This window comes from Cucurbita maxima, unplaced genomic scaffold, assembly GCF_002738345.1.
Source record: "Cucurbita maxima cultivar Rimu unplaced genomic scaffold, Cmax_1.0 Cma_Scf00007, whole genome shotgun sequence".
NCBI lineage: Eukaryota > Viridiplantae > Streptophyta > Magnoliopsida > Cucurbitales > Cucurbitaceae > Cucurbita > Cucurbita maxima.
The window spans coordinates 5,339,960-5,366,535 of NW_019272023.1; the positions used below are offsets into that span (position 1 = coordinate 5,339,960).

At 35.2% G+C, this 26,576-nt stretch overlaps 6 protein-coding genes across 6 annotated transcripts in view; 1 reads left to right on the forward strand and 5 right to left on the reverse strand.

Moving 5' to 3' along the window:
- The window catches only part of LOC111482381 (sm-like protein LSM7), a 4,691-nt gene extending 1,892 nt beyond the window's left edge, over positions 1 to 2,799 (reverse strand). Inside the window, exons 1-4 of the mRNA XM_023128128.1 lie at positions 2,681 to 2,799; positions 2,427 to 2,479; positions 2,256 to 2,337; positions 1,974 to 2,045 (exon numbers count right to left, since the gene is read on the reverse strand). Of these exons, the coding sequence (XP_022983896.1) occupies positions 1,974 to 2,045; positions 2,256 to 2,337; positions 2,427 to 2,429 (157 nt within the window). The 5' untranslated portion in view covers positions 2,430 to 2,479; positions 2,681 to 2,799. The remainder of the gene's footprint in view (positions 1 to 1,973; positions 2,046 to 2,255; positions 2,338 to 2,426; positions 2,480 to 2,680) is intronic.
- Positions 2,800 to 3,668: 869 nt separating this feature from the next.
- LOC111481962 (DNA damage-repair/toleration protein DRT100-like) lies at positions 3,669 to 4,964 on the reverse strand. The gene has a single exon (XM_023127586.1). The coding sequence runs from the start codon at positions 4,772 to 4,774 to the stop codon at positions 3,692 to 3,694; it is 1,083 nt and encodes a 360-aa protein (XP_022983354.1). The 5' UTR covers positions 4,775 to 4,964; the 3' UTR covers positions 3,669 to 3,691.
- Positions 4,965 to 5,754: 790 nt separating this feature from the next.
- Positions 5,755 to 8,440, forward strand: LOC111482421 (ras-related protein RGP1-like). Its single transcript, XM_023128186.1, has 2 exons — positions 5,755 to 6,286; positions 7,699 to 8,440. Exons 1-2 carry the CDS (start codon positions 6,060 to 6,062, stop codon positions 8,141 to 8,143), a joined length of 672 nt encoding a protein of 223 aa, XP_022983954.1. The 5' UTR covers positions 5,755 to 6,059; the 3' UTR covers positions 8,144 to 8,440.
- A 573-nt stretch (positions 8,441 to 9,013) lies between these two features.
- LOC111481895 (cytochrome P450 705A22-like) lies at positions 9,014 to 12,403 on the reverse strand. The gene is made up of 3 exons (XM_023127493.1): positions 11,833 to 12,403; positions 10,720 to 11,056; positions 9,014 to 9,752 (listed from the first exon to the last, which is right to left on the reverse strand). Exons 1-3 carry the CDS (start codon positions 12,399 to 12,401, stop codon positions 9,096 to 9,098), a joined length of 1,563 nt encoding a protein of 520 aa, XP_022983261.1. The 5' UTR covers positions 12,402 to 12,403; the 3' UTR covers positions 9,014 to 9,095.
- A 435-nt stretch (positions 12,404 to 12,838) lies between these two features.
- On the reverse strand, positions 12,839 to 15,864 carry LOC111481896 (cytochrome P450 705A5-like). Its single transcript, XM_023127494.1, has 3 exons — positions 15,275 to 15,864; positions 14,221 to 14,566; positions 12,839 to 13,732 (listed from the first exon to the last, which is right to left on the reverse strand). Exons 1-3 carry the CDS (start codon positions 15,829 to 15,831, stop codon positions 13,109 to 13,111), a joined length of 1,527 nt encoding a protein of 508 aa, XP_022983262.1. The 5' UTR covers positions 15,832 to 15,864; the 3' UTR covers positions 12,839 to 13,108.
- A 3,070-nt stretch (positions 15,865 to 18,934) lies between these two features.
- On the reverse strand, positions 18,935 to 24,738 carry LOC111481897. The gene is made up of 7 exons (XM_023127496.1): positions 24,368 to 24,738; positions 23,595 to 23,768; positions 23,425 to 23,517; positions 23,281 to 23,349; positions 20,113 to 20,319; positions 19,510 to 19,635; positions 18,935 to 19,401 (listed from the first exon to the last, which is right to left on the reverse strand). The coding sequence occupies exons 1-7, from the start codon at positions 24,629 to 24,631 to the stop codon at positions 19,243 to 19,245; spliced, it is 1,092 nt and encodes a 363-aa protein (XP_022983264.1). The 5' UTR covers positions 24,632 to 24,738; the 3' UTR covers positions 18,935 to 19,242.
- Between the last annotated feature and the right edge of the window lie 1,838 nt (positions 24,739 to 26,576).

Genomic DNA, 26,576 nt, shown 5'->3' on the forward strand with positions numbered 1-26,576 from the left:
GATGAAAAAAAAAAAAAAAAAAAAAAAAAAGAGGAGGTGCAAACCCAGATGAGTCCATGAACTCATTTACTAATTCATAAATGAACTTTATAGTACCATTATAATACTTCTTTACACGTCCTAGAATGTTGGAGAAATGGCTCTCCGAGGCTATTTGGAAAGCTTTGGCTGCAAAGAAGGTCTAGTTTGTTCTTGAACCTTGGTGCTACGGAATATGAAATATCAACACCACGGGACAGAATTCATCAGAAGTGCCCTTATAAAGTATAGGCTCCTAAGTGGAAACTTCTTAACAAAGAAAATTTTGAGGATTAATAGCACGACCTGCCTAGTCTGTCCTTGTTGGCATAAGCTACTGGAAGTTTCCGGCTTTCAATGGCGCTTCCACACATATAATCAGGCCTTGTTGCAAGGGTCTGTGATAGTACTAGTAAGGAACATATTGGGAATATTAGAAGTAAGGACATAGTGGTAATTAGTTAGGGGGTAACTTGGTTATAAATATGGGGAGTTAGGGACACTATAAGATCATTTTTGGTGAGGATTGTTCATTGTGGGACTTCGGAGAGAGATAACCCTCTTAAAAAAAGCGATTTGATATTGTAATTTCTTCATTGATATTGCAATATAGTTATTTTTCTGTTTTGATGTGTTCTTTTGTTTGGTTGCCGAACATAGTCTTTGTGAGCATACGTCCAAATAGGATGTTGTGGTTCAAACTCCTCAAAGCTTTTTTGTGGGAGCTTTGGAAGTAGAGACAAAAATATTACCTTTTTTTTTTCTCTAAAAAAAATTACGAACACAAGATGTGGAGCTTAGATAAGTTCTGAGAGCTTCTAGGTTTTGCCTCTAATTTGTATATTTTTCTAGGCTTTCATTAGTCAAGGTGCAGTGTGTAAGGGGAGAAGGAACAATGTCAGTTGGTGGGAGTCATACTTGGGGCTGGGAGTGAGGTTGTTAGTCATAGCTGTGGGTGTACATAAGCTAAATAGTTGCGGTGATTTTGGTAGGAAATGCTGGGTGGGAGGCTTTTGTACCCCGGCTGATGATAAATAATATAGAGGTTTTTGTTTTTAATATAACCGGGAGTTGAAGCTTTGCTCTCCTATTCCCGAGGGCACCAGCACCCACCCCAAGGCCTGGACCGGGGAGATGATATTGCTCATCTTTCCTCTTTTTTCCATGCCTTTTGAATGAATGTGATTACTTAATATTATATGCATTGCACACACATACATACTAATTCAGAATTTTATTTATGCCTATGAATAGATTAATCATCTAGTTACAAGTAACAATAGAAAGAAAAAATGGTGGTTTTATATATTATGGTAGAGATTGTTATAGATTTGCACGTATTTGCAACTTTTAGTCAAACAAATCTTATAATAGTGTATGGGTACACGAATAAAATCCAAAATGTATGCAAAGATTTACAAGATAATAATGCAAATTGAGGCTACAAATTTATGCAACAGCCTACTATAAATTTAAATATATCCAATATTCAAAATAAAAATAAAAATAAAATAAAATAACTATTCATATAGTCCATAATGCCAATGACATCCATTTTTCTATTGAAAGATAGGAAAAAAAAACGTATCAATTGCAAATATGCTTAGAGAAAACATGTAAAACAAAATAACGTTTCAATATGAAAGGCCTTTACTACACTGCCATATCTTAATCCGTTAAATCGGCAGAACAAAAATCTTTGTCTATTCTTATAGAAATATTGTTTGTTTGCTTATGTTACTTCTAAATTAAATACTTAATTTGTGCCTCTTCATCCAATATCAAATGATTTTTTTTTTCTAAATTTCCCGTACATTTAAAATAGCAGGAAAGTGAAAATAAATAAGAAAAGTTATATGAATGCTGCTAATCAATTTCCATCGAGCTTTCAGTCTATACGTTTATAAAATTCCACAACTCTCATCTATTCTGCCAGTATCCAGTTAATTGGTTACCTCTTAAAAACTCTATAGTTTCATCCAGCACAAGGTTCAGCAATTGATCATATCCTTTTAGCGTTCCAGTAACTGTCAATGGAAAATAAGGCTCATAAGGCACTTTTCTTAAATTTAAAAACAACAAATTAAAAAGAAAAAAAGACATCGAACATTCAATTATGTGCCTCGGTCCTCTTCAACGCAACACACGAACAGTTGAATAAAAATCTTGCTAATCAGAAAGCAATGAATTGTATCCAAATGGCAGTAATACTATTAACCATAATTAATAGAAACAACCTTGTCGACCACCGGTAAGCTTCACTTGGACGCCCTTGTCTACAAACTTAGCCAAATCCAGAACAGTTTCTTTTCTTCCAGACTGATAAAACAAACGATACGAATACCACATTATACTTCGTAATCAACCAGCATCAATATCCTAATTGAACAAATCATTCAGAAATTTACCATCACGATAGTGTTTTCGCAACTCCTCAGTAAAAATTAAAGGCACCAGAAACCTGAAATATCCGAGAAATTAAACAAATTACAACGAGCGAAAAAAAAAAAATTCCATCTGCTGGTCGATTCAAATAATCTCGACGTAGTTAGGGCATCATGCATCTGGAAATCAATAATGAAGAACTGGAAGCTACACTGTGCAAAAGAACAACGAATAAAACCGAAATTTGTGTGAAGAAGGGGAATGAATTGGAGCTTACTTTCAATGGAAGTGGTGAGGAGTGGAAAGAATGTGCCCTAAATTTGCTCGTTGAGAGAAATGGTCGATGGCGGGAAAGGTACCCCTCCAAACAATAGACAGTTGGACTCCGGCCCAATTTTCTCTTCCGGCCCGATCATGTGATTCCAATAAATTTAATTATGAAAATCAAAATGGAAAACTAAAAACTGTTTTTTTTTTAATTAATAAACACTTATTTATTAAATGTGACAATATTTATATAATAAAAAATATATACGTATAAAATACAAATCCATTAGAATGTTAAATAATACTTATAATCTACGACCATAATGACTTAAGTTTGATATGAACCAAATATCTACGATTGTATTGTTTCATACTCAAGGTCATTTGTGTAAGCATTGGTCCATTAAAAAATGTTAACTAGTCTAATCAAATTATGTCACTTAACTCTAATTTAGGCTCGAACTCATTGAAAATAAATTAAGAAAGGATCTTAGCTCATTGAAAACTCGATGAAACTCAAATTCATATAGGTCCATCAAAATTATGAGGGGTATATTGCATTATTTTGGATTGATTGGGTTAGTGACCTGAACCATCTATATGTCCACAAACTCAAATGGGTTGAGTTGACTGTTTGTTTAATTATTTTTAAAAAATTTACTTATTTAAAATATAATTAAAATCTCATACATTTTAAATATCAAACATTTATGAGTCACAACACATCACCACCAATTACAAACATTAAAGAATGGTTCAATCACGCTAACTTGGTCAAAGACTATTCCAAATCATGAGACAACTAAAAAAAATAAACAAAGCTAAGGAGATAATCATGAGAGGATCGACAATCCAAGAACCAAAAAAAGAAGTCACTATATTTAATTATTAATAAGATTCAGATTGCATTAAACCAAAAAACAATAATAAAAAAAAAAGCATTCTTATTTATCAGTCTTATAAACATTATTTCGGGTCGGGTTGACCATAGCTCGTTTTCTCTTACCCGGATTTGTTTTCGTCAACAGGCACTTAATGGGTTCCCACAGAGGCAGTCATTGTTGGTAAACGACGACGCTTCAAGGTGATTGAAGGGCGACCCGATGGGTATGGACCCGCAAAGATGGTTATGACTCAGATTCAAATGCCCGACGTATTCAGCTGACGACAATGAATTTGGTATCGGACCTTTAAGGGCGTTGAACGACAAATCGAGCGCCATAAAGTATGAACCCGAGCAGAAAACGTCCGGAATCTGCCCGTCCAGAGCGTTTCTGCTCAAATTCAGAATCCCTAGCCCGCCATTGCTGATCAGAGTTGGAGGTATTTGCCCTGAGATTCTGTTGCTGTCCAGATTCAGAGTCGACAAAACCGGCATGTTCCCGATATTCTCCGGAATCATGCCGGAGATACCGTTCATCGACAAATCCAAATCTGCGAGGCGGTTCATTTTCGTAACCGAAGCCGGAATCGATCCTCCGAGTTGGTTGCTGCTAAGAAGCGCTCGACTCAGCATCTCTAATTTCCCGAAATCGGATGGAACTTCGCCGGAAATTTGATTGTTCCTGAGATCGAGATGCATCAGACCGCCGATATTCACGATCGATTTAGGTATAGTACCGGAAATCGCATTATCTGCGAGGTTAAGCACGGTGAGGCGATTTAGGTTTCCGAAATCCGAAGGAATTTCGCCGCTGATTTTGTTTCCGACGAGGTCGAGAACTCGGAGTTGGCCGAGTTTCGTCAAGCACTTCGGAATCTCGCCGGAGATTCCTTTCCAATCGGAAATGATGAGGATCATGAGCCTATCGAGTTTACAAATCTCAGGCGAAATCGAGCCGGTCATGTACCCGGTTCGGCCGGCCTTCTGGAAGATCGGATCCTCAGACTCGCCGCGGAGGCTAATTTCAGTGACCTCGAGAGTTTCAGGATCACAGCTGACTCCATACCAGCCACCGCAGCAGGAATTTCCAGTCCATGAACTGAAGATTCCTAAATACGGCTCGTTCAGCGCCGCCTTGAATGCGAGCAGGGCCGCCTGGCTCGAAGGCGAGCAAGCTTCGACGGCGGCGAAGAGGAAGAAGACAACAAGTAACATTCTCATATATGTTTTCTCTCTGTATGAAGGCAATGTTGAGGTTTTTTCTTCTGTATGTATAAGAGAAGTGATTGTAGATCTGCCATGGCAGCCATTGTTATGTAGGAGAAGGAGCGAGGAGGTGATAGTGGGACGGTGGCAGTTTGGTTTGATTTCAGGTGGTTCTCTGACCAAAATAGCCCTGCTGAGAGGTGGTAATTACACTGTACAAGTTAGAGTTAGTTGCAACATTTCATAGACTCAAATTTTGATTTTTAATAAAATTTTAACTTACAAAATCAATTAAAATATATATTTTAAAATGTAACTTTTTTAAACATTTAAAAAAGAGTATAAATAAATAAAATAATTTTATTTAAAATTAATTATAATGGTGAATTCAATCTAGTTATAAAAAAGCTCATGAACCTATGTGATAAGATTTTCATTTATTTGAACGCACTCAATGTAAATAAGTTTATAACTCAATATAATTCATATATGCTGCATCGGGTTGATCTAATTTTGTGGCATCATCGAGTTTTTTGATTCATTATCATTTTTTCTCACTTCATATCTAATAAAAATTAATAACTAAAGGTAGTGATAATAGGTAACAATTAGATGGCAAATTTGTAAAAATTTAGTTCTTATAAAAAAAGATTATTTACAAACTGTTACGGCTATGCATCAGCATGAGTATACCTGAGTTAAAAAGTTCGACATTCGAACCTTCTACTTTATGTTATATTGATCTCAAACTTAATTTGTTATAAACTTTAGCGAGACGATTTTAAAATGAATTTTAAATCATTATCTATTAAAATTTAGATAGCAAACTCAAAAGTACAGAGAGAATAAATTTAACCACCTATTTTTTTTTAACGGTACTTACTATTATAAATAAATTATAATTAGAAATTTAATAAAATATTTTAAAAGAAAAAAAAACTTTAAATACTAAGTTAAGAGTTGGACATTTTGGTCATACGTGGAAGTTTGGGAGATGTTGACGTTGACCATTCCAAACGAACAATGAAACGAAGAAGAAGAACCGTTAATTTCTTTTTTTCTTTCTGTTTTCGTCCATGTCAAAATACCTTCGATTCTCCCCATTTCCTTTCAAATCATCGCTAAACCCTTTTTTCCCCCCAATTTTCCTTCTCCCCAAACAGAATCATTCCCCCGTTTCTCTTGTAATCGCATCAAGCGATCGAATCGATCGCTTGGTGTTCCATTTTCCCCCTTTTCCGATTTGTTCTTCTTTTTTTGTTCGATTGGATTAGATTGATTTCTTATTCCCGTAAGAGCGATGTCTAATCTGCAATCGAATTTCAATCAGAAGATCGATTATGTATTCAAGGTCGTGTTGATTGGGGATTCTGCGGTGGGGAAGTCGCAACTTCTTTCTCGTTTTTCTAGGAATATGTTCAGTTTGGATTCGAAGGCTACAATTGGGGTTGAGTTTCAGACAAAGACGCTCGTCATTGACAAGAAAGCTATCAAGGCGCAGATATGGGATACTGCTGGACAGGAGAGGTAAAAATCCGCCATGTTTCTTAGGAATTTTATTTTTGTTTTTCTCCACAATGCTGGATTAGAATTTTGCTATGCATTGAACTAGGTTTTCCAGAATTTCAATGCTTAAGATTGATGTTAGCATGAAAAATTTACCTCAACGATGTGTTAGTTCATTGTAAATCTTGAACAAAATGCACCTAATTGTAGTTTTCCTTAATGTTTTATGAAGGTTTTTCTTATTGTTGGTTTTCAGTATGTTCATGTTGACGGTTCATCTATGTATGTAATTTTACATCAACTTGTGAAGAATTTCCTGAATGTAGAAACTGTACTAATCATTTTTCTTTTAATCTTCTGATATGACATTTTGCATAACCTTTTCTTATGTTCTGTGTAATAAGCAGAATTGATTATGTCTTGTTTTCTGAACTTTGGAAACAGTATGTTTGTAACTTTTTGTTTCATCTCTTGCTGCTTCAGTTTACTTTTCCATTTTCACCTCCCCTGCTACTTGGAACAATGGGGTTTTACATAATATATATATATATTTATATATATATATATATTGTCACTGAATCATAAACACTATGCACTCGACATGTAACACAATCTGCATCCAATTCAGATTCACCTTCATTCTCATAAAGAAATCCTCCTTTATAACCGTACTATCGCATAGCTTTGAGTCTACCATTGTGAGATCCCACATTGGTTGGAGAGGCGAACGGAGAATTCTTTATAAGGGTTAGAAACCTCTCCCTAGTAGACACGTTTTAAAAATTTTGAGAAGAAGCTCAAAAGGGGAAGCCTAAATAGGACAATATCTGTTAGTGGTGGGCTTGAGCTGTTACAACCATCTTGTGAGCAGGGACAGGGGCTAAAATGGTCTTAAGGACCTTATAAATTTATTATCACTTAGTTAAGCACAAGTTGCTTTATCATCATGTTCAATCCCTCGGGTGGGGGTTCATATTGTCAATATTTGACTTAGGGATGTTAGAACCAATCAGTATATTATGAATTGAATTAGAGAATTGTCACTGGGTCCTGGTATGGTGATGTGATTATAGTTTGGCAGATTTCCTGTTAACATAACTTGAGTGCTGATGGTTGACATTAACCTCTCGACTTCGGAAAGTGTAAACGAAAACACATTTCAGAGTTCATAAGGAGTATTTTTTTAGTATGAATAGATGCTAAGAGCAATCAAGCCGTGATATTATTTTGGAACACATATATCAGATACGGTCATTTTTGGGCTTTTTCTTCCAGACTTTCTCTCAAGGTTTTTAAAACGCGTCTGCTAGGGAGAGGTTTCTATACCCTTATAAAGAATGCTTTGTTCTCCTTCCCAACCGATGTGAGATCTCACATATACCATGAGCATGCTTCGTTTTCCTTCGTTTTCTCTTATTAGTGATGGTTTTCAGGTATCGTGCAGTGACAAGTGCATACTACAGAGGTGCGGTGGGGGCAATGCTGGTCTACGACATGACAAAGCGTCAGTCGTTCGATCATATAACTAGGTGGTTAGATGAACTGCGTGGGCATGCAGACAAGAACATCGTTATCATGCTTATAGGGAACAAGTCTGATCTAGATTCTCTTCGTCTTGTGCCCACAGAAGATGCTAAAGAGTTTGCTCAAATGGAGAGCCTGTTTTTCATGGAAACATCAGCTCTGGAGGCAACTAACGTAGAGGCAGCATTCAATACCATACTGACAGAAATTTACCGAGTTGTTAGCAGGAAGACACTGATTGCAAATGAGGATACTGATACCGACGGAAGCGCATCACTCCTCGAAGGAGTCAAAATTGTTGTCCCTGGACAAGAGCCTCAGCCTGCAACCTCTGCTACCTGTTGCAGGAGTTGACATGAATTATGTTTCTCACAATATTTTCACTTGAATTGCTGCTTTTTTACAGCCCTCAACAGAGCAGAAGAAGAAAAAGGGGGAAGCAAGTGATTGATCTGATCTCTATCTAATCTGTAACTTTGGTCTTTCAGGAGGCTAAAGGTAAATAGTTCCTCTGCTTCAAGCTTTTTGTTACCTACATAATATTCATTTTGGTTGAGCAAAAAGCTTCATATATGTCACCTTCAACATAAACATGGGAGATTAATGAATCTCAGTAAGGGTATACTAAAGTAACTGAGTTTTTCTTTTTCATCTCTCTCTGTCTCTCTTCTCTCTCTACATAAGGGAAATGAGTTCTGAAAAATATGCTATTTGTGTAAAACAAAAAGTTGGAGCATTGGATAGATTTTAATTCTATGTTATCGAACCCTATTAGTTAGGAGTGCAAGTGATAAGAAATCACTATAAGGGAAGTAAGATTCGGGTTACTTGTTGATCGAATATCAGAAGGCAAGAACACTTGTTTGAGATTTGAATCACTCTACAAGCAAGATCGATCATGTCTAACTTGAACGATTCTAAACATGCAATCTAAGCTACGTAGAACTGCAAAAAAACTTAGCCCTAATGATAAAAAAATCACTCAAAGGGAAAGTTTAAAAATGGATACCTTGTTGATCATAATTTTACAAGCAAGATTGATCTTGAATAATTCTAAACATGCAACCTAAACTACATAGCATTGCAACATCTTGTGATAATTTGAACAACATTTTCTTCGCATCTTTCTTGAAGTTTATAGTACATGATTGATGTCTTTGTTCATATCAGCAAGTATAGATTAAATCACGAAGTTTTTTCTTTTATACACTCATTGTCCATATAATCGTAACACACTGTTATTATTGTAAACTTGAAATGAGACCTTATTGAAGAAGCTGACAATCAAGCCACTGATCATGCATTGTTAAATTGAAGCACCAAATGGATCAAAAAGTAGCGTAGGAACAAGCAAGAGAGGCTTGGCCATTCCTAAAGTCAAGCCTTGTCCGGGTTGCATATCAACCTTAGCTTCCTCTTCCCCACCTCCTTCTCCAACCACCTTCCAATCAAAACACTGAACAAGGGCCGCCATCGTTGTGTTTATCATGCTTAACGCCAATGTCGCGCCAGGGCACGCTCTCCTTCCACCCCCGAACGGGATGAAGTCAAAACTTTGCCCCGTATTGGTCTCGATTCGTTCTTGTTTTGACGATGAAGCTAAGAACCTCTCAGGACGAAACTCGTTAGGTTCGCTCCACACTTGAGGGTCTCTCATAATAGCAAAGAGATTGACCGCGACACTTGTTTTTTGTGGCACGTCGTAGCCTCCGATTTTGCAACTTTGACGACATTCTCTTATTGTGACTGGTCCTGATGGGTAGAGCCTCAAAGTTTCCTTCACAACAGCTTGCAAATAAGGGAGTTTAGGAATGTCTTCTTCTTCTACAAGTCTTCCCGATTCTCCAACCACTGATTCTATCTCCTTTCTAACCCTTTTCAGCACTTCAGGATGGCTGATTAGTTCAGCCATTGCCCATTGCATGGCTACTGATGAAGTATCAGTGCCAGCAACGAAGAGATCCTGAATCAACCCAGTATAAATAAACACAAACTTAATAATCAAGAACGACTAGCTGTCTTGAATAACCGTAAATGAACTCCTACCCGATCTATCAATCACGACCCTTCACAATGGTATGGTATGATATTGTCCACATTGAGCATGAGCTCTCATGGCTGTGTTTTGGGCTTTCCCTGAGACCTATGGAGCCCTCGAACAACCTCCCATTACTCAAGGCTCGACTCTTTTTTAGGAGTCCTCGAACAAAATACATCATTTGTTTGACACTTGAGTCACTTTTGACTACACCTTCGTGACTCACAACTTCTTTGTTTGACATTTGAGGATTCCATTAACCTGACTAAGTTAAGGGCATGACTCTGATACCATGTTTGGAATCATAGATCTCCACAGTGGTATAGTATTATCCACCTTGAGCATAAGCTCTCATGACTTTGGGCTTTCCCCTGAGACCTATGGAGCCCTCGAATAGCCTCCATTACTCAAGGTTCGACTCCTTCTCTGGAGTCCTCGAACAAAGTACACCCTTTGTTCGACACTTGAGTCACGCATGGAGACCTTGAATAGCCTCCTCTTACTCAAGGCTCGACTCCTTCTTTGGAGTCCTCGAACAAAGTACACCCTTTGTACGACACTCAAGTCACTTTTGACTACACTTTCGAGACTCGCAACTTTTATGTTCGACACTTGAGGATTCTATTGACATGACTAAGTTAAGGGCATGACTTTGATACCATGTTTGGAATCACAGATCTCCACAATCTTACACCACCTTGAGCATAAGCTTTCATGGCTTTGTTTTGAGCTTTCTCAAAATGTCTCATATCAATGGAGATGCATTCCTTACTTATAAACTCATGATAATTTCTTAAATTAACCAATGCAGAACTCCCTCCCAACCATCCTCAACAGTTAGAACATTACGTTCTCGACCAAACTAGAAAGAAGAGACATAATAATGGCTTACCCAAATGAATGCTTTGATATGGGTTCTTGTGAGGTTAATAGCAGCAGCATGCTGCTCTTGTTGAATATCCAAGAGAATATCCATAAAATCCTTATGTTCATTACTCTCCATCTTGCCTTTCAGTTCATGTTCCTTCAAGATCTTCTCCATTAGTTCATCACAACTTCTGCCAACATCAAGAGCCCTCTTCCCATAGACCAAGAAACCCAAGTTCTTCAATGGCCCCAATACATCTCCAAAGCATATCTTTGTTATTACCTCCATTGCTTCCTTCACTAAATATCGGATTCTTTCGGCCTCGTTCTTTTCTTCCGAGCATGTTGTGTTCATTAACATCCTACAAAATTTATAACATTTTAGTTCTTATATTTTACATATATGATTAGAGATCGAAAAAACATCAATTTCAGTTAGTGTTGACGTCTATTAATTGAAATTGAGACCCCCAATAAAATTAGTAGTATTATTATGAAAATATTTAATTCAAAAGGCGAAAAAAATTAAGATTAACCTATCATACCAAAGATCGATTAATTAATTAATTTTAAATTCAACGACGCCTTCGGACTATTTAGTTGCGAGGAAAATTGTATTTGGAAAATACTCTTAATTTTTTTTTTAAATACACACAAAACTATTTTTCTAATGCAATTCCTAAATTTAATCAAATTCAACCAAAATTTAAAAATAACTTAATTTCAATTTTTTTTAAAAAAAAAATGCTATTTCTATAAGAAAAAACAATAAAATATTATAAATATATATAGTGGACTTAATTTTGTATTTAATAATTTTTTAAAAAAATTATAAGCTAAAATTTAAAGATCAGTTAATAGGTTAAAATTCTAATTGAAATTCAAGATTTATTAGACATTTATAAGAGAAATTATTGTGATTTATGAGGCATAAATTTTTAATTTTATATTTAATATTTAGTAAGTTAATTTTAAAAAATATATTTGAATACACAAATTATTTTAATTTTTTTTAGAGACATTTGAAAAACTTTTCGACCAAATAAATATATACGAATTTAATATATATATATATATATTATTACCAAAACTGCCCCCCTAACGAACTTCCGTACATCAGTATTCCATCCCCTGTTACCTGCAAGTCGTATTGTTGGTTAATCTCATAAGCTCTGCGCCGATATCAACAGTCTCCTTCAGCCGGGAATGGCCAGCGATTCTCGACAGAAACCGCCGGATTTCTTCCCGGCGGACGTTCTGCGACCGCTCCAGTTGCCGGGGGCTGAGAAGCTCCGTCACGCAGACCTTTTTCATGAACCTCCAGTAATCGCCGTACGGTGCCAAAACAAACCCTAATTTTCCGTAGTACAGTTTATCTGCGAAGGCCAGAGTCGGACGGGAGGCGAAAAGGACGTCGTGCGTCTTGAAGATTTCGGCGGCGATCGGCGCCGATGAGACGACGAGGCAGCGGGAGGCACCGAGGCGGAGGTAGAGGATCGGGCCGTACCGATCGGAGAGAAGGCGGAAGGAGCTGTAAAGCGCCGGAGAGAGGAGGTGGAGGTGGCCGATAAGCGGCAGCGACGGAGGACTAGGAGGAAGGCGGAGGGCGGTGGATTTGGCGGCGGTTCTGGATAGAATTGATCGGAGTAAGTAAACGGAGAGGAAAAAGAGGGTGGAGAGGAGGATTAAGGACTGGATTTCAGCCATGGTTTGATTGAAGAACAAAAATACAGAAATAAATAAATAAATTATATATATATATATATATTAATATTAAGAATATTTATATCACTCTAACCTAGTTAACCCAACCACAACCATTGGTTGAGTTAGGTTAGTTTTTATTTTTTTAAGTAAATTTTTGAAAAATTGAAAAAATTCCTGTCAACGTGATATTATTATAAAAATTAAGAATATTTTTTATTTATTACTGTATATGTATTATATTTATAAAAAAAATTAATATATATTTTTTTAAAAAATAACCCAATTTAAAAATAGAGGGTTGAGTTAGGAATTCTATTATAGGTGGTTCGAGTCAACCCAACCAACCAACCAAAAAAAGATTTTTTTCATAGAGAAATCTCTAATCAACAATAGAACAAGATCCATTTTGTATTATATATATAAGGTTTCGTAAATGATTGTCTTTTAAGAGAGCAGGAATTACTAACTTGTAAATGCAACACTTCAACCACGAGACTCAACAAATATTACAATATGTAAGTAAATTATATAGAAAAGGAAAACAATTGAAGTAACCAAATTTTAAAACTATACGAGGAATGAGCCGGCTACTCATAGACAATGGTTTGGTTAAGGGAACCCATTGTAGTCATGGAACTTGAGTAAAACTAAGAGGAGGTTCGAACTTACCAATATCGATGTATAAATAATAATATGTTTTCTTGATATTAGAGGTTCAAATCTCGAGCTTTGAAGCGAAGGAGAGGGACACAAAGGAGAGGATTGGCCATGGGCAAAGTGAAGGCGGCTCCAATTTCCATATCCACTTTACTTCCACCAATGATCTTCCAATCAAAGCACTGAACCATGGCTGCAGTCACCGTGCTAATGAAACTGAACGCAAGGGTCGAGCCAGGGCAACCCCGTCTGCCCCCACCGAACGGGACGAACCCTGAACCCTGCTGCCCCTTAATCTCGTACCGCACTTCGCCGGTGAACCTTTCCGGCTCGAATTCGTTCGGATTTTCCCAGATTTTTGGGTCCCGCATTATGTGGAACAGGTTGACTGCCACCATTGTGTCCTTGGGGACATGGAAGCCGTCGATTGTGCAGTCTTCACGGCTCGCTCGCATCGCTATTGGGACGGCGGGGTAGAGGCGGAGAGCCTCTTTCACGACGGCTTGTAAGTAAGGAAGATTTGGGACGTCGTCTTCTCCGACCAGTCTGGTGGTTCCGACCACGGCGTTTATTTCGTTCCTGAGTTTGTTGAATACTTCGGGATGGTTTAGAAGCTCCGCCATTGTCCACTGTGATACCTCCGTTGATGTTCCAGTGCCGCCCAAAAATAGATCCTGCACAACCAATTTCAGAAATTTTAAAATATACATTTTTTACAATTATATATATATTTATAATTTTTTAAATTATTTATTCCCAACAATTATTTTAATTATTTTAATAATTTATGAAGTTGTATAAAAATAAATAAATAAATATCTGAGGACCATTTTTTTTTAATATAAAAAATAAAATAAAAATAAATAAATAATTTAACCCATCTCAATTTAACCCACAGATATATAAATCTCTACAATGGAATGATATTGTTCAAATTCCTTAAACAAAATACACAATTTGTTCGACACTGGAGTCATTTAGACTACACCTTGGAGGTTCATTTAAGGATTTTATTGGCATGACCAAGTTAAGGGCATGACTCTTATACCAATCTACTTAAAATCTCATGATCTTTCCGGATACTACTTTTTTCAGTCATTTTCAATGGTCATTGGATAAAAAAAATTTAAAAATGGCAAAAGTTGTAATTAAAAAGACTTACAAGAAAGAAAGCCTTGATATTGGTTCTTGTGATCTTGAACTCGGCGTTATGATCTTGATAAACCTTCAACAAAATGTCCATTAAATCCCTATCTTCCCTATCCAAACCCTCTTCCTTTGCTCTCTCTTCATGTTGCCTTAATATCTTCTCCAATATTTCATCATACCTCATTGTCACATCTTTCGCATGTTTCCCAAACATCCAAAACGCCAACCGCTCTAACGGCCATCCAAATACATCTCCAAACGCTACTTTTGTAGCCATTTCGAACGTTTCTTTTACTAAAACTCTTATCTTTTCTGCTTCATCACTATCGTCTCCCGAACACCTTGTACTCATCACCAACCTATTCATACAGTTATTGATATAATCAATATAATTTTAAAATAAATTAAAAATAGTTTTATTCAAGTCTAAATAATTAATTTTTTTATTTTAAATTTTAAGTAATTTTTGTATTTGGTTGCTAATTCCTCTAATTTATGTTTTTATTTTATTGGTAAAATTTTCAGAATTGAGTTGTCACAAATATATATTTTTTATTTTTCGACATGTTTCAAATCCTATCATAAAGATTTGTCAAATAAAAATCTTTAAAATTATTTACTAGTTGATTCCATCTTATGTATTTTATTTATTTATTTATTACTCTAATTTTATTTTATTTAACAATTGAAGAAAAATATTTAATTTGGTTGGTGTTATGTACCAATCATTCATCATATTTTACAATATAATCCATTCAAATTTTCAACTCAATTCTTTATTTATTTCATTTTTTCATTTTTAAACTTTTTTTTATACTAAATTTAACATTATCTTAATTTCTTTATTTTTTTTTTCAATTTCCATATTTTCACTCATAAAAAATACCATCATATTCCTTTTTAAATAGACAAATAATAAAATCTAAATAAAATAAAATTAACCGAACTTCAATATATATATAATTATTTTAATTTTAATTTTTTGCTATTTTCGTGATTAGATGATTAAATTTTCACAAATTGAATATATATTTCTGGATTAAATTATATATATAAATAATTTATACCTGCAAGTGCTATTGTTGGTGAGTTTGACGAGCTCCGCCCCCAAATCCACGGCCTCGTTCTTCTCGCCGCAGTCCGCCAATTTCTTCAAGAATTTCAACATTTCTTCTCTCCGTACGGCGCGTGATCTCTCAACTTGCCTTTGCGACAAAAGCTCTGTCATCGTCAGTTTCTTCATGAATCTCCAGTAATCGCCGTACTCCGCAGCGAAGAATCCGGCCTTCGCGTACGGCAGTTCGTCGCCGAATGCGAATTTCGGCCGCGACGAGAAAGTAACATCCTGTGTCTTGTAGATCTCGGCAGCGTACGACGCCGATGAAACGACGACGCATCGGACGCTTCCGAGTCGGAGGAAGAGAAGATCGCCGTACCTAGCGGCGAGATTGTGGAACGATTTGCAAACGGACGGTGAGAAGTGGTGGAGGTGGCCGATTAGCGGCAGCGCTGGCGGACTCGGCGGCGTGCGGCCATTGGAAGGTCTGTGAAGGAGATATTGAAGGAGAATGATGAAGAGGAAGAAGAGAGCAATGTAGAGAAGGTAAGAGGTTGAATCCGCCATTTTCGCCTCACGCAGGTCCTTCAACTTCTTGCTTGCAACCAAGTCTTATATTAAAAAAATATATAATATATTAATTTTAGAATTAAAATATTAATTAGCCTACACGTTCAAAGTTTTAAAATTAAGATTAAATTAATAAAAAATATATTCTTTAAACTATATATTTTGTCCAAAATAATAATAATAATTTTTTAACTTAAAATCATGAATACGTCTCCTATTAATTTTGGAAGAAAAATGGTAAAGTTTTTAAAATGTTTAAAATTTATTCATTAATAATCAAAATAATATTTTCATTAAATTTTTTTGAGAATATATAAAATAAAGTGTGATTTTATACTCTTATTAATATAACTCCTCGTTTAGAATTTTAATTAAATCAACTTCAAAATTTATGATGATAAATTAAAAGTTTTTTAAATTATTAATAAATATTTTCTCTATTATTTTTAATTCAAATATAGTTTCGTGGATAATACACAAATTATTTCTATTGGATGGTTGGATCTTCTAACTTTTTTTTTAGTTGGTCGTGTTGATCCAACAAAAAAAATGCCACTCTCGAACAACCCGAATGTTTAATTTTTTAAAAGCTTAATTCAACCAAAACCGAAAAATCTAACTGAAATCTTTATAGTTTGGATTAGATTGAGTAGTCTAAATTGGTCTAATTCTCGAGTCATTTGAACATCCCTACTTAACTCATTAACCTCAATTTATGGTCTTCAAAATTCAACACATCTATCAACAAATTTCATTTTTTTTTCTTTCTCATAGTGACATATTCACACGTTAATAGATATTAGTACATGACAAAAATTGTATATGTTTTTTTTTTTTTTTTAAGGAATAAATCTACCATTTTAAAAAAATTGACTGATAAAATAATCCAAAAAATCACGGACCGTTTGATAACAAATAGGAAGGGGGAATAGAGGGCTAGATTTCATTTAACATATAGATGACGTGTATATACCAATTATTCAAAAAAAAAAAAATTCAAAAGACATAATAAAAATATTCCAAACTATAGAAATTAAATGGCTTATAATAAAATTGAGGAAAATCCACTTAAATTTATATTGGAAATTTAGTTTCATATTCCAAATCATAACCATAGTCTCCAATAATGACTTGGTCAATTCAATAATAAAAAAAACCTTATTAGAAGGGAACTCTATAAAATATTAATCCATATATTTTTATATTTTAAAGGGTTGAATTTAGTATTAGACTTTGTTAATATTTTATTATATATATTCCCTTCAACTAACAGACAAAGTTTAACTTATAAAGTTTCAGGTTATTTGTAAACATCTACTAATTTTATTTTATTTTTATTTCTTTGATGAAGAACTCTGTTACAATTAGTGCAAAGTGTGAGAGATGAATCTCGAGAGATAACTAGTAGAATTATTTTGTCATTTGAAAAGTTTGTATTTTTGGAGATCTTTAATATTGAAATTATCAGGAGTAAAAAATCATAAATAAACAAGTGGATGATAATATCTCATTTAGTACGAGACATTTATCATTTGATTTCAATATATTTCTTTTACCACACTCTTTAAAATTTTTTGTTAGTGCCTTTTAATTCCATCTTTTTCCTTCATTTCATTTGGGACCTAGAATATCCTTATTTCCGATACTAATAGTACTTAAACTTCAAGTTACTGAGTACGGATGGATACCCTAAACTCTAATTTTATATCCAGTAAAGATATAAAGAAGTCTAAAGTATATGCTTTGGATGCATAATGAAAATAAGGAGTATATGGATGAAGAATCCAAATAATAATAATAATAATAAAATGGAAAATGTGTATGAATTATTCTCCCAGTCCATTTTATTTCATGATTTCCCCTGCACAATTAAAAACATCGTCAATCTAAAAGGTTGTCCGAATATATGTTTGATAATGTTTTTTAAATCATTAAACTAATTGTAATAAATGAATGAATAAATAATTTTGACTAAATATTATGTTCAATTTCAATTATTATTAACTCATTTTTTTTTAACATGTTTGATATCCTATATTGTGTTGTACACGTTTATCAAAATGTTAATATTTATGGAAGCTTTTATTTTTTAAAATGTAATTTTCCATTTTAAAATTCTAAATTTAAAATCTCCATTTTTAAAATTTTAATTATCTGGATGAATTTCACAATTGTAAATGAATATGCAGTGTGGATTCGATGAACTTGAAAGCATATAACAAAGCTCAAATTGCTTACCAAATGAGGGCCATTGACAAGCACACACAAGCATGATGCCACAGGCCACGGTCCGCGGCATGGGGCGGTATGGAGCAACCGATGACCTGCAAGGCATTATAGCCTAATAAGAGAAGAAAAGAAGGTGAAACTACAAGTTTCCCCTTCGCTTTGTTCAGCCAAACTTGTCGTCGTCAATAAAAGCATCCAAACTGACACACATTTCATACCTAGAAACCTCATTTTAATCACACAATAATAAAATGATTCTCCAATCCTCCAACTTTGTACTACGAAAAATAATGGATATAAGGCATTAGATTTATACGAGATTGTGGTTCGTACCATTATGCACCTCCATCCTAACCCAGGATTACGCGCGTCCATTGTTGTTGAGGATTGTTAGGAGAAGAGTCCTTCATCGACTAATTAAAGGGTTGATCATGGATTTATAAGTAAGGAATACATGTTCATTGGTATGAGGCCTTCTGAAAAAACTAAAAGCAAAATCATGAGAGTTTATGCTCAAAATAGAAAATATCATACTATTATGGAGAGCTGTGATTTCGTGATTTCTAACAATGACAATTGTCAGCTTATGTCTCCTCTGCTAGTGATCTGTTTCTATTCCCCAACATACAAAAGTGATGATTTATGTGCACTTAAAATTGTTATAAAACATCAATCACTTGTGCCTCCTCTAAGCCTGCAAGGATTGGGAAGGATGCTGGTGATCTTTACATCCACTGTGATCCTACATAATAATCAAATCTGCCAACTTTATGACAGTTACAAATGAATGGAAGAAATAAAATTATTCTACTAGCGAAGTACACAGTTTAAATATGCACCAAGTGAAACACTGCTAATGGTTTCAGAGCTGAAGAATCAATTTGGCTGTAAATGTAAAGCTCATGAAACAATGGAGTATTCCAACTATACTGGCATTACGAGCTTTTTGTTATCGCACATTATCAATGAAGAATGTTCTTGATTTCAAACATGCTTAGCGAGGGAGGGGGTGTTTAAATATAAAATACGCTTGAATTAATGGAGGATCCATAAAAATTAGACCAATGTACAGAGCACTGTAAAAATGTTTAGCTGAAGTTTATTTCTCTTGGTTCCTTTCGGTCAATCTGTAACGGTTGGCTATTGGCATCTGTGGTAGAACAATGATACGAAGTTTGATTATAAAGGCTCTCCTTTTTGTCCTTTCAAATTAATCACTGAAAGCTCTTTCTCGACATATTCTCCTGCCAACATAGGTGGATACTTGTGGGCATGTGGGGATTCAGCAAAGTGGCCAAGAGGATTCAAGACAGCATCAGATGCTATATGAGCAAATAACTACATCCAATGAAACAAATACTTAGATCCTCCAGAATAAGTATGAATTTAAGTTCAGTCTGCTCACTATAGAAAAGAAACAATGATAATGAAACCCGATTCACTTACAGTTGAAGAGACTCTCCAGAGACTGCGATTTTGCTCTGACGCAAGCTTAATTGCATCCCTTGTCCTTTCTGTGACAACTACTTCATGCATGCCCGCTAGGCAGTCACCAGCAGTCAGCCATTCAATCTGCTCAAGCGTAATGGAGTTAAAGAGTACATATCTTTGCTGGAAATTGCACATCTCTAAAACATTTAGTAATAAGAAAAACAGCAACTTACTTCTCAAAAGTGCAACTTACTTCTATCAGAAGATTAATCATAATTCAGATTTTATCAGAATTCAGTCAAGTAAATGACATGATACTCTCTTTTTATCATGTTATGTCCTACTATTCTTCGTAAAAAATGAAGCCGTCCAACTCTGTGATAAAAGATAGATTATTCAGGCTGCATAATGTCAATTTAAACACACTAGCTGATTGAGTATTAACCATTGAGAAAGAACCAACAAGCTTTTGACTAAAAATTTTCTTCTTTGAAAGTCAACTGTGCATTTGCTATAACAATTAGTCTTAGTAATGGTATATAGTATATCAACAGAGTCACAAACCTGTAAACTACAACATCGGTAATAGGTCCTAATATTTCACCATGACTATATTACCTGCTTTCCAGTCTGAATGAGAAGACATCCAATCGGTACTTTGACTTCAACTTTTTGCCCATTTCTAAGCCAAATATATAGACCAGGGAATCTGCTTCTGCCATGGATTGTTAGAAAATTAAGATCATAGTGATACCCAGCAAAGACAGTGCCCTCCTGACCATAACGATGAAGGTCACTTCCTGTTGGAGCAAGAAGATGAGGTCCCTGAGATCTCAAGAAAAGAACTTTTTAGATGAAATGGAGTCATTAGTGGGTATGATTACTAAGGAAGACAAGCCTTGTTCCCATTGTAATATTACTCTCCTTATATTATTCATCAGAGAAACACGTAAGTCTATTTATAATACCAAAAAAAAAAAAAAACGAACTGAATTCTCTAGGGAATGGAAAACAACAAAGAAAAGTAAAGCTAACTAATACAGAAAAATGATACAGAAAATGGGCTAATTTTTTTATGAAATGGGATTACACCAATATTCCTCAAATTAAGGTTATTCCTCCGACACATTTCTCTGGCACACCCAAACCAAACTAAAAAGAAGATGCATGATAGCATTTATAACCAACATCTAGAAAAATAATAAAATATCCAGGAAAATATTCCTACTGTCTGTAGCCAAGGATCCTCATGAAACAAAGAAGATTTTTTCATTAAGGAAATAAAAAAGGTGTCTAACTCCTGCCTAGTAAGGTAATATGAAAAAAAGAAAACCTAAGAAAGACCCGATATTGGAGGAGGTTAGGCAGGTGTTTCAACAGTAAAGACGTTCTTAAGTACAAAGTTAGATGGTGGAAGTTGTAACACCTGGAATTTTAAGATCCAAAAGAAAAAGAAAAAAGAAGGATGGAAAGCAGAATGATACGCACGTAAGTTGAAGAAGATGACCATATAGTCAACAATTAGTTTCTCGACCTACATTCTTTCTTTATTTTAACGAATTTGAAGCAAGCCATTTTCATCAGTGTTATACTTTTGACTTTATTTAGGCCATATCGAGAAATTTTGAAGAAATTTGGAGTATTCTTGAAAACCCGAAACAAGCTTAAAAAGTCTACAATCAAGTAAGTAACCATATGGAGCAAGTTTCTAAGAAATACTTATGGGAGTCGTTTAGGATTGAGGACAATAATTGAGTATTATGTTTAGGAGCCTAATTTGACCTAGTCTTATGATAATTGTGCTTAGATAATGTGAACCATTTACAACTTAGTTCTATTTATAGTTATATAGCTTCACATGCATGATTTGTGAACTCTGATAGATCAATAGATTTTTATGTTTTCCAATATGCTGAGGTTGGATTATTATCATTTAATGGGCATGATAAGCATGTTGTATGCCTTTATACGTTTATTATGCATGGTTTAGGGCTTGGATAGCTTGTTACTTCCCAGTTATGAGTTGGCCTATCACTCTGTGCCGTAGAGTACTAGTTGTGATTTTCATAGACTATGAATTACTCTTTCGCGTATTTCGATCATAGTACCTAGTCATGAGTTCTATAGCCTCCTGAGTTGACTTGGTACCTTGTAGGAACAGATGAGGTGCAACCCCTATTCGTGAACTAACCAACAATGGTTAGGATCTACTTGTTACACATGATTTAGTTGTTACTCATAGAGGGTTTCAGGAGTCATAGAGAGCATACTACTTAAGTACTGTCGGTGGTGTCTAGTGGAGAGAGCAATGACTTTTTTACTGATCCAGCCCGAGTGGCATAGTGACAGATAGTTTATTGTCCTAGCTTGAAAAGGTGAATTAACATTTAGTTTTACTGTTCCTAAGATAGGTACTTTTTCTATTCTAACTCGAGGAGGGTACATGAGCAGGCAGTTTACTGTTCCAGCTTGAAAAGGCGAAGTAACATGTAGTTTTACTGCTCCTAAGACAGGTACTTTTTCTGTTCTAACTCAAGGAGGGTACATGAGCCGGTAGTTTACTGTTCCAACCTGGAAAGACCGTGACAAGTAGTTTACTAATCTTAAAAACATGTAGATGTTGCCCGACACCACTAGAGAGAACTCACCAATTAGAGCTCAGTAGGTAGACATGCATGGAGTACGATCATCATTATAGAGCAAAAGAGCTCCTCCAGATTTATGAGTACTACCCTGGGCCAAGACTCGAGGTGCACTTTGAGCAAGGCATGTGTGAAACCTAGAGCCAAGAGAAAACAAAAAACCCCTAAGTTGTGAACCTAAGAGGGATTGAGTACTCCTTAAAGGAAATATGCTGAAGGTTAGTTACATGGTGACCTACAAAGTTTGGTACATATGTTAAGCCACAGTTTGACCATCGCTAGGGATAGATAAGAGCACATAGCCTAAGTTTTCGTGTATAGGATTAAGTCCAACAAGAGCCTACAAGTAGGTTACTTATTGAGTATTTTGATACTCATTCTACATTATTCTATTTTTTTTAGATGGAGTGTAGACCATGGTTGATGGTAGGAGCGTGTGGAGCTGTGCGATGGCAAGAGGGGCCTTTAGATTGAGTTGTTTTCCTTCTTGTCATTTTATTATTATTTTAAATGTTTATATATTTTTTGTAAACGGTTTTGATTTGACTCCACGGATATTACCTTTAAACTACTTTTATGTCAGTCTTGAATACATACTTAAATTTTAAATTTCTTGTATTTCCCGTTTTACAAAAGAAAAAAAAAATTACTACTCTTTTAACCCTTGAGTGTACGTGGCGACTAGTGATTCGAGGGGTCATTACAGAAGTACTCTAAATTCTTTATTGAACCAGATCTAGTAATACTTGGCACCAGTGTCAACTTGCCTTCAGTAACAAAGAACTGGATGAGCTAACCGTCTAACACCCTCTGTAAAGAAATTCCTTTAGAAGAAATTGCCGCAACCTACAGAAATACCCTTGCTTCTTCATTGCAATTGGAGAAACTCACGATAACTAGTAGCCACATATACAATGCTCCTTTTATATTTTATCAGATAAAAAAAGTATTTGTAGGATCATTCTTTCTAATCAGAACAACACTCCTCTTTCTTAAATAAAAGCATGATTAAAGAGTGAACAGATTCCATTTATCTAATATAAAATATAAAATGTTTAATAATAAGAGAATAGCGGCGGGAAGGAGATCTAAAAGATAACAACAGATTACTGATAGAACGTGCCATACTCAAAAAAGACCATACCTGCTTCATCAAAGAAGTGAATGCATCCTTGGGCAAGCCAAACCCAATTGCTGCCATCTCAGCAACAGCCTGAGATAAGAAGGTTTTAAATAATATGCACAAAAGCATTCTAGTAAATTGGAGAAACCTCATCCAATTACTTACCTCTGTGGCTGATATCATTTTGAAACCCCAAGAATCCATGGTATCCTTCCATTCAGGAAAACCCTCAGGGATAACCGGCTCAGCATTGAGTTCCTGCACAACGGGAATAGAAAATCCAATGGGAAATGCACAACTAACGAGAAACAAGAGGGTAAAAGAGATGAAAATACCTTAAATCGGGTGTTTGAAGGGCGAGGACCCACTCTCCACATGTATCGCCACTTGGGATCCGGCCCCCTGGGAATCAATGGTTGGAATTCCTTGGGCATTGCTCTTATCTTTTCCTGCATTTCTTCATCGACCAGGCTTTTTGGGACTTCCACACCTTCTGGCGTCACCCCAACCTGGCGTCTCCATTTGAAAGTTTAGAATCAGAACCAAATTGATACTTCAGCTCAGTCACGAAAGGACCTAAAGATCCATTTCTTCATTTAAGAAGCTTGTTTTCCTTCTGACAGCATTAATTTTCATCACATAGTTAACTTTCAACATCTGGAATTGTTCAAAACTGATGACATCAAGCAAGGACATATTCGAGAAGTTGTTCTCTATTCTTTCTTGTTCACCTTTACTTTATTTCCCACTTTCCTCTTTTCTTCTCTTATCTCTTTTTTTCGAGTATTAGGTTCTTTTATTCAACTCTTCAGTGTGAATTCAATTATTGTGGGTGGTGAAGCATCGATCGATCTTTTTTCACTTCGAAAAATAACAAAGTTGCGGGAGATTGACACTGAAAAGAAGTACTCTACACCAATTAATGAATTCATATTTTCTAATCCGCAGAAAATTTATAAAACTCGTCTCAAATCCTTTTAAAGAATCCAAAACAGAAACAAAAATCACCCACACTTTCCAAGAAGAACGGAAAATCTAGCTTCCTACCGACCTACATTTTCCCAGTGATCAAACTACATCTCATACGCAAATACAATTGCAAATTTACCTGGTAATGTAAATTAGGCCTCGCGTGCAGACGCTTGAACTCAGTTGGCTTCTCAAAGAAGCTTTCCATCATATCAATGAATCGATCGTTATCTTCGGCAGAGCATCTCGGATCCTTAACCAGGAGTGCGCCGGTCTCTTTCAGAGTCCGACTGACTTCCTTGCACAGAACAGTGAGTTGGGGCCCAAAGTCGATCGGAGAGCCGCCGGCGAGTTCCGATGAGGCAGTAAGATACGGGGCCAGATCGATCACAGACAGGTCCATAAATGGAAAAGTGATTGAGAGAACAGAAGAAAGTAGAATAGTAGCAGACGATTGAGAGACTGAGGTGTTCGGGGAATGGCGGGAGAAGTGCAATACGGGGGGAAGTCGTCGAGTACTCAATCCCTCTTAAGAGAGAATCGAGCTAATTAAAGTTTTAATAATATTCTAACTTTAAAAAATATTCTTAAATTTAAAAATTTTCATTAATATTCTTTAAAAATATATTGTTTATGGGCTAGCACATGCTTACGGTAACGATCCTAAATTTTCTACTTAACCTAAGGTCGCTTATATAAGAATAAACATTTAATGCAAAAATACTTCATTTAATACATTACAATAAAAACGTAACATTGGTCTTGCATGACTCATACGAGGCCTTTAAATAAACTAATACAAATTGAAATAAGAAGAAAAATAGCATAAAGTAAAATACTCCCCAATGCTTATATGCTACTAAATGGAAATTGATATGTGGAAATCACTACAATGAGAGTAAAATTCGGATTACTTTGTTGATCGAATATCTCAAGACAAGAACATTGTTTGAGATTTGAATCACTTCACAAACAAGATCGATCATGTCTAGCTTTAATGATTCTTGTTGATCAAATATCTCAAAGCAAGAACACTTGATTGAGATTCAAATTACTCCATAAGAAAAATTAATCATATCGAGCTTGAATGATTCTACATGCAACCTAAACTATATAAAATTGCAAAGAAACTTAGTCATTAACTAAAGAAAATCATGCTTCTTTTACTATATTTTCCCAGCCTCCCTACAAATACAAAAGTACATGGCTTTATACAGCCTCAAAATAGAGCTATTAAATATCTTTTAAGAGTGGTAACATTCATACTTAATGGTCATCATTAACCATTATATTTGTAATATAGAGTAAATAAAAAGTCTTAAAATATATTAATGAAATACAGTAACTCTAAATTACTCTAAGGGGTAATCTACCAAAAATTTATAACATGAAACTTAATTTTTTCTTCAATTGGCATGAATTGAAATATCTTTTGATCATTTCAACAATATTTTATTTACATCTTAGTATATTATATGATGGATGTCTCTTGATTCATATCATAAATACAATGAACCTATACTAACCTATAGTCTACTAATTCAAAATATGAAACTATCCTAAGCATGTGCCACGGTCTCCTAGTCCTAGTTGCCATGTCACCATCAGCCATACATCCCCTGAAAAAATAAAATAGCATATGACTTAAGTATTTTAGGAAAGACTCAGTAAACAACTCCCCTATCGAGGTTAAATGCAAACACGTACAATTTTATGAATGAGACCTAACATAACAGTCTATTTTCCTACCGCGGCTATCTTAAACAAGCAATTTGGATGCATACTTAATTCTCCTGCACATGGTCCACGCGTGCGAGTATGGACCCACTAGTGGGTCTACACACCTCCTAGGCCCCCATTTTTTAGGCGATAGAGTATTTATTAATTTGTTATTTTTTTTATTAACCGGTGACCTTTACACTCACACTACCGAAAACCAACAACAACAACAAAAAGTATTTAATATCATGGTGTATACGTCCATATATAATATATTAAATAAGTAATTCATACTCTGCAACATACCATGCATGAGGTCTTACATTAAGAATCATGACCCAATGAGACGAGACACATAATACTTCCTTACTTGTCACGATATAAATTTCCTATGAGACATGTATGTATATATGTGTGTATATATATATATATATATATACATACATATCATTCATGCTTATCATATACAAACATGAATCAATAAACAACAAATACATGTATCACCACAAGGTACGTGTTATTCATGCATAAATCAATTCATTCAACCCAGATCGGAGTCATTCCAATAATAAATTCACCGTTTCAAGCTCAATTTTGTGTTCTTAAGCTTGCTTAGCCGAATGTTCCTA

Coding starts and splice junctions, on each gene's coding strand:
- LOC111481895 (XM_023127493.1), bottom strand. CDS start 12,401: ATGGCTGAAATCCAGTCCTTAATCCTCCTCTCCACCCTCTTTTTCCTC. Junction 11,057..11,832: donor ACCAACAATACGACTTGCAG/GTAACAGGGGAT, acceptor TAAATTTTGTAG/GATGTTAATGAACACAACAT. Junction 9,753..10,719: donor ATATCAAAGCATTCATTTGG/GTAAGCCATTAT, acceptor GGGTTGATTCAG/GATCTCTTCGTTGCTGGCAC.
- LOC111481897 (XM_023127496.1), bottom strand. CDS start 24,631: ATGGACCTGTCTGTGATCGATCTGGCCCCGTATCTTACTGCCTCATCG. Junction 23,350..23,424: donor AAATGATATCAGCCACAGAG/GTAAGTAATTGG, acceptor TTCTTATCTCAG/GCTGTTGCTGAGATGGCAGC. Junction 19,636..20,112: donor TCATTCAGACTGGAAAGCAG/GTAATATAGTCA, acceptor ACGCTTGAGCAG/ATTGAATGGCTGACTGCTGG.
- LOC111482421 (XM_023128186.1), top strand. CDS start 6,060: ATGTCTAATCTGCAATCGAATTTCAATCAGAAGATCGATTATGTATTC. Junction 6,287..7,698: donor GATACTGCTGGACAGGAGAG/GTAAAAATCCGC, acceptor GATGGTTTTCAG/GTATCGTGCAGTGACAAGTG.
- LOC111481896 (XM_023127494.1), bottom strand. CDS start 15,831: ATGGCGGATTCAACCTCTTACCTTCTCTACATTGCTCTCTTCTTCCTC. Junction 14,567..15,274: donor ACCAACAATAGCACTTGCAG/GTATAAATTATT, acceptor CTGTATGAATAG/GTTGGTGATGAGTACAAGGT. Junction 13,733..14,220: donor ATATCAAGGCTTTCTTTCTT/GTAAGTCTTTTT, acceptor TTGGTTGTGCAG/GATCTATTTTTGGGCGGCAC.
- LOC111481962 (XM_023127586.1), bottom strand. CDS start 4,774: ATGAGAATGTTACTTGTTGTCTTCTTCCTCTTCGCCGCCGTCGAAGCT.